At 40.8% G+C, this 11971-nt stretch overlaps 1 protein-coding gene across 1 annotated transcript; it reads right to left on the minus strand.

The window, feature by feature from the left end:
* Nucleotides 1–2097: 2097 nt before the first annotated feature.
* On the minus strand, nucleotides 2098–4357 carry coq7 (coenzyme Q7 homolog, ubiquinone (yeast)). The gene is made up of 6 exons (XM_061224462.1): nucleotides 4158–4357; nucleotides 3730–3911; nucleotides 3502–3616; nucleotides 3031–3170; nucleotides 2863–2931; nucleotides 2098–2458 (listed from the first exon to the last, which is right to left on the minus strand). Exons 1-6 carry the CDS (start codon nucleotides 4246–4248, stop codon nucleotides 2381–2383), a joined length of 675 nt encoding a protein of 224 aa, XP_061080446.1. The 5' UTR covers nucleotides 4249–4357; the 3' UTR covers nucleotides 2098–2380.
* Between the last annotated feature and the right edge of the window lie 7614 nt (nucleotides 4358–11971).

The following is an 11971-nucleotide window of genomic DNA, read 5'->3' on the forward strand; positions in this document are numbered from 1 at the left end:
CTTTCACACTGAGGTGTTCTGTACCAAGCGTGTAACCATGGCAATCTTTTCAAATAGTACTGAATTGTAATCATACCAGCTGGTGGCAGGTTCTCACCCTCTGCATTGCCACCTTGTGTGAATGTCCTTGTTTACATTTGATATTTTTGGGCATTGAGAAGAAGCTCTTATCCAGAGCGACATTTGGCATTCTTTACATACCTCGCCCAAAGGGACTGCAGGAATGCCACACCTGGGACTCAAACATACACACATACATACCTTGGAGTTGCAGTTAATTTGATGAAGTTCATCATTTCTATGTGAACTGCACCTTTGCGAGGCTGACCATAGTCAGTTATTCCCCATAAAACCGCACGTGGGCCACGGTAGCACACTCACTATGAAATGATAAACAGGTGGCGGTAATCCAAGAGCCGTTGCCAACTTCAAGTTTAAAATAACTAAATTTGTGAACTGGTGCAGAAAATGTCAAAACACATTTAAATTAAATTGCTTCCAGTCAACAGGTCCTCTCCCTGTTGGCAATCTCTGAGGCTGGAGAAGAACCCAAAAGCAAATAGCGTCTCACAATGACACCTGGTGGCTAAAAGTCCATACAGCATTTGGCTAAATGGAATTCATTTTGGGCATTATCAGAAATCTATTATTATGACTCTGATAGGGTTAATTGTAACACTTCACAAAAAAACTGAATGCAGACTGCCCATATTATAAAGAAAAAAAACATTTTGCTTGGTTTGGTGACACCACTACCAGAGAGACAGTGTCATTAACAACAGTAACTAATATAACGCACAATAGCAGAAAATGGTGAAATAAAGACCAATGGCTGTCGTCACTCAAAAAATGTTTGCAGTACTTTATGTAAAGAACCTTACAAATGTAACATGCAACATTTAAAGATGTTTAGCTTACAAAAGTACACTCCTTTATGTAGCAGAAAATGGGCACAGGGAGAGTGACTAACTTTAGTCTCCCAATCACTTTTTTCTTCACATCAGCTGATTGCAATATTATATGGATCAGTGCATACAACATGCTCAGCGGGCAGAATGTGCACTCCTCTACTCCACATTATTACATGATCTGTGGGTCTGCGGGGATGCATCATAGATCCCACTTAGCTGAGGTGCGTTGACAGGCTCCAAATCAATTATGTGAAAAAGCTCTCCAAGTTAATTACAGACCTGCGTTTGCCATTGGTTGACATAGCCATTTCGGATTCTTTGTTGAGAAGCCAAACTAATTATTACATTCTTAATAAAAAAAATATGCTAATTAATTATATATGTTCATGGGTGGATTTGAAGCAATAAATGAATACCAGATTTGTTTTGAAAGAACACACAGAAATGTCACAGTTTGAAGACATACATCACAAAAGTGCAAGGAAACCCAGGGGGCACAATCACAATTCCCTGAGTGCTTTTGACAAAGATGTATTTCTTAACTGGAGAACAAACTTAAAATAAATATGTACTATTTCCCTCTAGCCAATGTAGGCAATCAATATTACGATACACCAAACTCAAGCAATGGTTTCGCAACATGGAATATCATTCAGTCAGGCATTCACATATAATTCATCATTAAACAATATTATATCAACCGTTTAAGACTGTTGCCAAATTATCATTGAGAATCTATGTCAGGCTTAAAAATGAGATCCTAATCAATAAAGAAAAACATGAAAAAAGCAAGAGGGCCAAGAACTAATTACCATCCGTTTGATTACTCAATGGTTGTAAGATATAAGACTGCAAATATTGTCAAATGGCTTTCATAATACAGTTTTGACTGCAAGGCAGAGATTTGATCTCAGTTTTAAAACAGATTTTAGTTACCAATGGTTAGTCGGGTAGGCCAACAAGCAGAGGAACCAGTTCTGAATCATAACAAGAACTAGCTCTCACTACTAGTGATGGATCCGCCTGTCTCAAAGCAATGTTTTCCTAGCAGGAAAAGCTCAATTTATTAAAAGACACAAACAGTGCTGCTAATATACTAGTTCTGAATATAAACATTTATTTTGGCCAAGGAGAATATTCTGCAGCAAGGAAGAAAATGGCTACTAAAATGAACACTATAAATAAGTGTTTTGTCAAAAATATTTATTGATGCATGACAATAATATATTTTTATTTTTTCACATAAAAAATAGAATATCCAGACAGTACGAGCAAAGGCAGTACTTCCAGTGACCCCAAGTGTTTTTTTAGGGGAGGATCATTCAGATCCCAGAACAGCAGTCTGATTACCCCTTCACCCGCACCGACCAAGGGGTATTTACAGTTCAAACACGACCAGAATATGTCAGAAAGACAAAAAAAGCGAACTCCACCTGTAGTTTTTAAAAAAAGAAACTTTCGCTGTTCCTCTAAATGCGCTTTGAGGCGTATATAGCTGCTCTGCAGCCCATCTGAATCACGGTCTTCAGCAGTCCGTACGCCGGGGCCTGGAACACAGAGAGAGCACAGACTGCCAACTAGCCAAGCAAACCCTGCTACACTAGCACCACTGGGCATTGAAAGTTAGGGGGAAAGAGTATAATTATGTATAATATGTATAATTTTGTTTTCCTCAGTTATCATTTTCATTTTCCTGAAGGGAAGATTATTTTCACTGGAATAAACCATTGACCTATTGTGTGGGAGAATTTCATACATGGTACAGGCATACTCTAATGTGGCAAGGAGTTTCCTGCTGACAAGAACTCCCCCTCTGTGCGCAAACTAGTTTTGCCTACTACAGCATCAGGGCGCAACAAAAGGCACACATGCACCTTTTTCACCACGCCGTTCAGATTCACACAAGACGCCGGTATCCGAGCACGATATCCTGGGACTCAGGAGGACTCACCGATTCAGCGTCATGCTCCAGCCCAGTGTCGTGATGCTCAATCTCATCATCACGGAATTGTTTAATCAACTGAACAACATTCAAACAAAAACATTAACTGGATTACTTTCAGCAGCAGTGAACACACACAGCTGAAATGACTCTATGAGGGGGCCGGTGTGGACTTGCCTGCAGCAGCTCCTCGTAACGGTCCGGGTCGGCCTCCATCAGGGCCCGGATCTGGCTGTTGTAGTGCTCGGAGATGCTCTCCTCCACCGCCACCGTGCAGGCCATCGCTCCCGCCTTCCCCAGCAGGGCGGAGGACGCGCCTGACCCGGGCGGGGAAGGGGGAGAAACACTACTAATGTAGTTGTAACTAGTGAGAAGTCGATGTGTACAGCTTTGTTAATGTATTTATACATCATTAGTTCATGTTAACCACTACATTAGTTCATGTCAATTTATGTAACCTTGCTGTAGAGTGTCACCATTGGATCTATAGTGCTGCAATGACTCACATATTGCCCTTGTTACTGTATTGTACTGTACTGTATCGGTCTCAGGCAATCATATACCCAGATGATATGCACATCTGTGCAGAATCTGCACTGAACTAGTGCCCACAAAAAAAAGCAACTCACTTTGAGGAATTTTACTCACCTAGTGCAAACCCGGCTATGTTCCATAAGGGCAGCAACACTGTTGGTCGAACTCGGTTTTCTGCCAGAATCTCGTCAAATTTCTGTAGGTGATACTTCTCTTGGTCCCACATTCTCTACAATTGCAGAATAAATTCTCAGAAATTATGTTAATGGTTACATAACAGTCGGAGCTACAACACTGTGGCTGTTTGATATGTGAATTTACCGCACAGAACAATGTTTATACCTGGATGAGCGGGCCGGACTGGGACCTCCCTAGAACCGCCATCTGGCCGGCGTAAATTCGATTAGCCCCGTACTCGCCTGCATGGTCCACCCGCAGCATCCGGTCCAACATGGCTTTCTCCTCGCTGTCAGTGGTCGGGGGTAGCACACTGTATCTGCGGGCCCCGTTCGGCACCAATGGCGCTATACACAGCACACGCGTATTACAATCATTTCATAACCTTAAGTATAACCATGTTACCAATAAGCAAAGCAAATTGCAGCGGGCTAACATAACTAACACGCAGCTATCGTTATGTAGTTTGCAAACCAACTCTGGAATTGGAATATCTTGGTAGCCATGAAAATAGCATGGTAGCTTCCATAACATGCCAATGACAGATAGCCGAGTAGCTCTTACTAGCTAGACAATCATCTACTGAAGCCTACCTCTGCAGTTTGAACACTTCCATGCATTAAACGAAATGAAAACTGGCACCAATTCGTTCCGTAACGCGTGAGAAACAGCCTTCGGTATCATATTAAATCAGATGACACACGAACTGTTGCAATTAATTCCACTGGCTCAATGCACTGTGGCAGAAAGTCATTGAAAAACAAATGTGCCTGTCCTGTGGTCCTGGCGCCTAGATATGATGTCACGGGTGGCCCGATGAAACAATTTTTCAAAATACTGTTCAAAACGTCACATGGAAATGCGGGGTCGTTTGCCGTGTGCTTTGCTGAAGTTTAAACCTAGACCACAGAGCTGCATTACAAATTGAATAACTAGTCCTTATGTCACAGATACGCTTAGCTGTTGAAGTAGTAATGCATTTCTGTAGTCCAGGGTTTTTTTGGGGGTTTTTATTATTCTTTTATATTATATTTAATTATATTTAATTATATTCATTATTATTATGAGACAACATAATTGTAAACTATTTTCATAACTATAAAGTGATCTGAAGTTTGTATCTCTCTATGCTCTCTCTCTATTTTCAAATTGTATACCAGTATAATGGTCTAGCTGGTTCCTTCATTGATAGCTTGCATAAGCTAAATATAATAGACACTTTTTTTCTGAGCTACTACAGTAACTCACAGTATATTGTCATTCTAGCTATAGAAAATTAAAATAAAATGGTCTGCATTAAAGTTCATAGCCAACAGATGGCAGACTTACACAGAATTACACAAGGCAGTGCTGCGCTATGCCAGCGTTTCATGAGCTGAGATAGTTTTATATGAGAGAGAGAGAGAGAGAGAGAGAGAGAGAGAGATAGAGAGGTGAGGCATGGACCTTGTCTGTCCACACCGCAGACTGGCTTGAATCCACATGGCCGTAAGCTGTATTTGGCTTCTGAAAATTTCACCCCTGCTGACCCCAGCATTACTGATGGGCATGACTACCGTCCAATAACCTCAGGAACTTCAGATTGCTTTCAAAGAACTGAGAGCATTCAGATATCAGGAATTCAAGACCACTCAGATCTATGTGCTTTAAAATAATTATGGTTTGTTTTACCTGGACCCCAGGTAAGTAATGCTATGTAAAACATGTTAGACGTAACAAGTCCAGTTGTTTGACAAAGTGTGAATCACCTCTGGTATGTCGAGAGTCAGAGGCACTGGCAGACATCAACGTGTGACAGCAGATGATTTAAAATATGAGGCAGTGGGACTAGGGGGTCTGGGTGAAGCCAGGGAGGGGCAGAACAAGCATGATTATTGGATGTCACCCTGCAGAGACACTGATTTTGATTTGATGTCGCACGGCTGGCACTCACAGATGATTGGGTATCACCCAGCGGAGACTCATGGGAGAAAAGAAGGCCATCCAACATTTCTCAGTAGCCTCAGTCAGTAGAGATGCAGAGAGTGTTTATTTATTTTCTTGGCACAGACACAGACAACACCTTGGTTAAGATAATTTAGAGAGCACTAGTTTTGACACCCGCAATTCACGCAGCAACCAGAAGCCCAGTAAACAGGCTTCATTTCCTTTCTTGTAAACATGTTTTTAACAGTTCTTTATCCTTCTTTCCTGATTTTGGTGTTGAAATTCATTATATTTCTTGTTTTAGCATACAGTAGTGTGCAGTTATGATTATACACCACCACATTTGTCTAAAAGGGGTCCTAATATATTACTTCTTTAAAATCTTTTGGTGAAAATGTATTGAACAATACTATTGTAGGCAATGATAACAAAAAAAAACATTCCCACAATTACATTTGGGTAAAAGTATGGCTAATAAACAGAAACACTGAAAACATTATTTGTTTTCGAAAATTTCTAATTTTGCAAAGCATGAATGAATGTTTGAAGGCTCATTCCATGATTGTTGACGCTAAACAATTAGTTTAAACTGTTTTGAAGCAACATTATTCTGCAAAATTACTTCTGATGGTCAATTGTTCCAGTATTTAAGGTAACACAAACTTTGAGCAGTGTCACAGTGTGAACCTTCAGCGCATGACGGAAGGAGCTCTCTGAGATTGTTCATAGCCGCATTGTAGCCTTGCATTATGCCGGTTGGTCACTTGATGAAAATAATCATCTGGTGACATAAAAGTTATGACTTGGCCCGCTCAAGACTTTAATCCGATTGAGCAAATCTGGGATTTGCTGGATACCAAGATAAATAAATCTGTTGTAACAGATTCTCCTTGGAATGAACTTCAAACCATATGGAATGTTTTAACGAATGAAGAAATAAAAAAATATGTTAACGATTAAATGCTGTAATCAAAGCAATGGGTGGCCACACTAGATATTGACTTTTCTCCAAAAGAGACTATTATTTCTGTTTTCACAATATATTGTTATCTGCTGACTTATTTTCATCGACATGAACCAATATTACATGAAATAAATACTTGAATAGTACTTGGTTTCTGACTTATCTTCATTGTGTTAAGTGTATAATCATCACTGCACACTACTGTATGTTCTGTTGGATTTGATGGTTTATATTTGAAGTGAAAAGCTTATTTGTATATAAATATTAGGCAGCATAAACTTGGTGATGGGATTGTGTTGGTATGTTCATTTTTTTGTCTTTCGAAGATGACTTTGGTAGATTTTTGTGTAGTTTCATCAAATTAGAATGGTGTTTCAAATGAAAATTGAAATTTGTGGAACTAATAAAAGATACTCACCTTGAATGTGCAGCAATATTTTGTTTTTGCTGATTGTGAAAACAGATAAATATGTGCTAGCTTGTTGGCCTCCAGTCGTGAAACACTGTTACGGCTCAAGGAACCACTCCAGCAGCACAGACAGCTGTCAGGATTTATGGGTTTGTGTATTTTGAACAATGACAGTCTGTCCAAGGAAAATAAGAGCAGCCTACCTGCCCAGAATGACTGCCCTGCCCTGAAGGGATTTTTTTCTAAATATAGTTTGTTACTTTTTCTCGAGGATAACACCTGAATCAGCCATTTAAACAATAACCTCATCAGAACACAATTGCTATTTTACATATATGGTAATATTTTTATATATTGGAAAGTTGAATGAATGTATATTGTATTATTAACTTGAAATGTACACTCAGTGAGCACTTTACTAGGTATTTATTAGACTTGTTTTTTAGACTTATTCATCTTCTGCTGCTGTAGCCCATCCACTTCCAAGGTTTCAAGTGCTCTTCTGCATACCTTGTAATGTGTGGTTATTTGAACTACTGTCACCTTCAACCAGTGCGACTAATCTGGCCCTTCTCCTCTGCTGCTCTCTGGATGTTTTTCATTTTTTGCATCAGCCTCTGCAAACTCTTGAGATGGTTAGATGTGAAAATACCAGGAGATCAGCAGTTTCTGAGATACTCCAACCATCCTGGTACCAACAATCATTCCATAGTCAAAGTTACTTAGATCACATTTCGTCCCTATTTGCTCTGGAAAACAGCTGAACCTCTTGTCCCTGTCTGCATGCTTTTATGCCTTTAGTTGCTGCCATATGATTGGCTGATTAAACAGTTGCATTAACAAGCTGCTATACAGGTCTACCTAATAAAGTGCTTGGTGATTGTATATGTGTAGGAATAATAAAAGTTTCTAATGAGTCTGCAATGTTTCTGCATTTAATTCTAGTGTATCTCCCAAGATCTTACATAGAAATATGTTTTAAATTTGGGACTGCACAGGTTTGTACTGTACAGCTTACTGGTTTGAGGCAGAGCTGTTCTGTGGCCATTCTTAACCTAGAGACATGGTGACTTGGTGACCCCTAGATGGAACCAATCTATGCACTTCTTGAATTGTGATCCTTTGGTTCTTTATGGTTTCCCTCACCATCTTCCTCACCTTCCATGGGGACAACATGCACTTGTGTCCTCTTCTTGGAAAGTTTGCAACCATTCCATATGTTTTACATTTTTTAAAGTGATATGTTTAACCGTTATTGTGTTTTTGTACCCACTGCCAGACAGTCAATTACCACCTGTCTCTTCTGAATTGACAGTTCTTTGGCTTTTCCCATGCTGATAGATGACAAAGGGATTTTGTATGCTTTTTACTTTATTTTAATACTCTAGTGAAACAGGAAGTGATGGAATGACATAATATAGTTCCTTTACTCTAAGTTTTCAGAAAAAAATAGATTACTTAATAAAAAAAACCATCAAAACATGAGAGTAAATGTATCGAAATAAAAGTATATATTGTACGTAGTTTTCCCATATGTTTGAACATGACATACATATATCATATATATATATATATATATATATATATATATATATATATATTATCATGTTGTTTATCATATGCAGTATGTTATAAATGTATATTCAATTTTTCTTCATTTCTATCAACAGTACCAATAATTCTGGGGCCCACTGTGTATATATCTAAATATATGAGATACATATATTCTTAAAATGCAACTTTTCTTTATGATATAATATACAATTTAATTTAATAACATGATTACATACACAGCAGAACCAGAATAAGTGCATTGTATTCAATGGAGCATGGCTGCAGAATATATTTTTTATATTTTATATTCAAAATGTTTTTACTGTTGTTGTAAGGTCCAGCTCGTCATGTGTTTGGCCTCATGTTGAAAGGCTCACTTGGCCTTTGCAGAGTTTATAAAGTAACTCAAAACAGCAGACTTTGCAGAAACGCCCGTGCTCTCACCTCAGTCTGTGTGGGGAAAACACGCCGTCTGTCTGAAACGGTTCCGGCTAATTCCACAGGACAAAGAGACTCACGCAGACCCGCCTTTCAAGCGTTCAGCTCCACCTGGGTTGAGGTCACCTGCAGGTGTGGAAGGCTTTTGTGGCTTTGACACAGCTCCCTCTATCTCTCTAAGCCAGCTCCTCCTGCCATTATCCCCATTACCACGGTGCATTTCCCAACCCTGGTCCCCAGGCCTGTCCAATACGCTACGCTTTTCTTCCTTTCAAGATCTTAAATTTGTCCAACATCAACCCTGAGGGCACTGATCCGTTGACAGAACTTGAAGGGTTTTTTCCACACCACAGTCTATGTCTCTCTTATAGTGCAGTCATAGTAGGCAACACAGGCATGAGGAACCCACAGCAGAGGCCACTTTGCCGCTCTAAGCTCCAGTTAAAGGGGTCATTGGAAGGGATGAATAGGCCCGTACAGATGGCAGGACTCTTTCCAGGAGCACTGTAGCCAGTGGGCGAGGTTCGGGCCGAGGCAGATAATCATCCGCGCAGTGAGAAGCAGGAAAGCAAAAGTCTGTGTGGAACAGGGACAGGCTAGGAGAGTACAGTAAGTATCTTGCGGTCAGCTCACAGCCCAGAGGAAGGCGAGAGGGGACTGCAGCGTAAAGGCCTGTCAAAATGAGTTGTCAAAATACCTCATATTTCCTGACAACACCCTGTCTCTTTGTGTCCCTGATCCAGGCCTAACTCTGGGTTACATCAGAGCGGCGTGGCTACAGAGGACACACCCGGAAATATTTTGGTTGGTGCATTTAGCCACAGCGTGAATTTACAAATGTACAGACTCCATGGTAGAATTTACAGATGAGACACTGGCTCTTAGCACAGTAATCTACAGTAATAGAATGCATGCCTCATTCCAAAGAGATCCTTCTGGTCTGATTTTTATTAAAAACCATGTCATAAGCATCCAGTTTTCTCCCTTTCTTCATGTAACCAGTTTTTATTGAAGAAAGTTCTCAAATGAATGAGATTTGTAGAAGTTTGGGAAGCTAGTGTTTCTTTAAAACACACATTGCCAGGTGGCGTGCTTCTTCAGTGATAATTGTTCTGTTTACACCGCTACATCTGCGCTGTTGTTCTTGTGTAATAGTTTAAACCTCAGATTAAAGCAGCCTTTTCTTGATTTGAGACAAAGACAGTCGCAAAAACATACAAGAATTGTGTGAAAATAATTGATTGAGTGGACATTTCCAAGCAATTAAAACTATACAATAATCATTTTATGGTTCTGAAATATGTGTATACACATAACTATTAATAATTGTATACCCTATTTATTTATGCATTTGTATACCGTTTACCTTCCTATAATAATACAGCAGTTAGATTTACCTGGGGATTGCTGATCAGCAAATGTAAAGATATCAGACAAATTACAAAACTAAAATAAAAGAATAACCTAGCTTCATTTGTAAACCTTACATCTCTAGTGATGTTTCACACTAATATATATGAAGATATATTATATCCATCCATCCATCCATTATCTTAACCCGCTTATCCTGAACAGGGTCGCAGGGGGTCTGGAGCCTATCCCAGCATACATTGGGTGAAACATGCACAGCTTTCACAATGGCACTGCATGCGCACGGCGATGGTACGGTAGCATCTCGGGCAGAACCTGCCGGCCGTTCAGCACGGTGGGTTTCAGAGGGCTCAAGCTTGCACACAAACCACAGGCTCGGAAAGATCAAGGAATATTTATGTTTATGTCTGTGAGCGTTCTCAGAAAGAGGAGCAGAAACACGGGGGCCGAGACACTTTGTTTTTAACACCCGGCCATTTCTCCTGAGACTGCCACGTGGTGTTCATGTACCCTGGCCCATCCAGAAGCGCGTCCTGCCAGCCGCAGCTTCTCTCACCCTGCGGTGGAACCCCGGAGCTGGGCAGCCGCAGATGAGCGCGCTTCAAATCGGACCTGCGGCCTTTGCATCGGAGCGTCTCTAGATGAGAGGCACCCCCTCCCTCACCGACCACAGCGCCGCCCTGCAGGCCTGCTGCTGCCATGGGCCGACCATGATAACATTCATTCGTGCAAAAGCTGGTTTCAACAGCAAGCGGCGACTTGGCAGCCCTCACGTCAAGACGCCATTTTGAGAAATGTGAACGTCGTGCTTGGGATGGCTAAGTGAACACACAATACAACACGAAGACGGTAATCACGCACATTAACACTAGACTGGACTATAATACATGTGACAAAGTGCATGCATTAAACTGTATAAATGTGGCTACATTGCAACATAAACTATATGCTTTGAAACCACATTGAACCCATGTTCTCTGTATAATGATTTCCATATTCTAGCATGATATATTGTATAGACAGAGCATACTTTCAATGTTCCAAGCAGTTGTGAGTGGAGAAGGAAATGAGGATCTGGGTCGAGCAGCAGAGACTTTGTGCTCTAAGAGAGCTTCGACAGCTCAGCTACATCACCATCACACTGCTAACGCTAACGACATCACCGCCGTGCCGCGACACCACCCAGGGTCCACACCTCCACAGTTTACACAGAGCTACCGTACTGTACCATCACACTGCCTACACAAACAGGCTCACAGCCTTTAACTGAGAAACACATAGAATGAGAGGCTTGCCCCCAAAACCTACCGCAGTGCACACAGACACACATTCACAAACATATACACAAGTAGGCACACATAAACACACTCTGTTTCTCTCTGTCTCCCTCACACACACACACACACACACACACACAGGGTTGTGTATGTTTATCTGGCATACTGAAGACAGTATTTTAGTATTTTGACTAGACTGTGTTTCCGGGTGGTGGGTACCCACAGGAAGTGGAGGTGACCTGTATGGCCAGCATGCCACAGTTAGGCTGCAACTCCAAGGCCATATTATGCTTTGACTCATCCCTGGCATGCTAGCTCAGAGCGGGGTCACCAGGCTGCTCTTGGGAAGGATCTGTATCTGTAGACAGAGGATGGCTCATTGTCCCCAGCTTTATTTATGTAAATGTATGCCGCAATACAGTAAACATTGTGTTTAGTGTTTACTTATTTTATCATTACTGAGCAAGT

The sequence above is a fragment of the Conger conger genome, chromosome 16, assembly GCF_963514075.1.
Source record: "Conger conger chromosome 16, fConCon1.1, whole genome shotgun sequence".
NCBI lineage: Eukaryota > Metazoa > Chordata > Actinopteri > Anguilliformes > Congridae > Conger > Conger conger.

Bases quoted from the DNA above. Each gene is read 5' to 3' on its own strand.
- coq7 (XM_061224462.1), bottom strand. From the start codon at position 4,248: ATGATACCGAAGGCTGTTTCTCACGCGTTACGGAACGAATTGGTGCCA. The intron at 3,617-3,729 runs GTATAAACATTG...CTGCAATTGTAG, and splicing joins AGTCCGGCCCGCTCATCCAG to AGAATGTGGGACCAAGAGAA. The intron at 3,171-3,501 runs GTGAGTAAAATT...CGCCCGGGTCAG, and splicing joins CATAGCCGGGTTTGCACTAG to GCGCGTCCTCCGCCCTGCTG.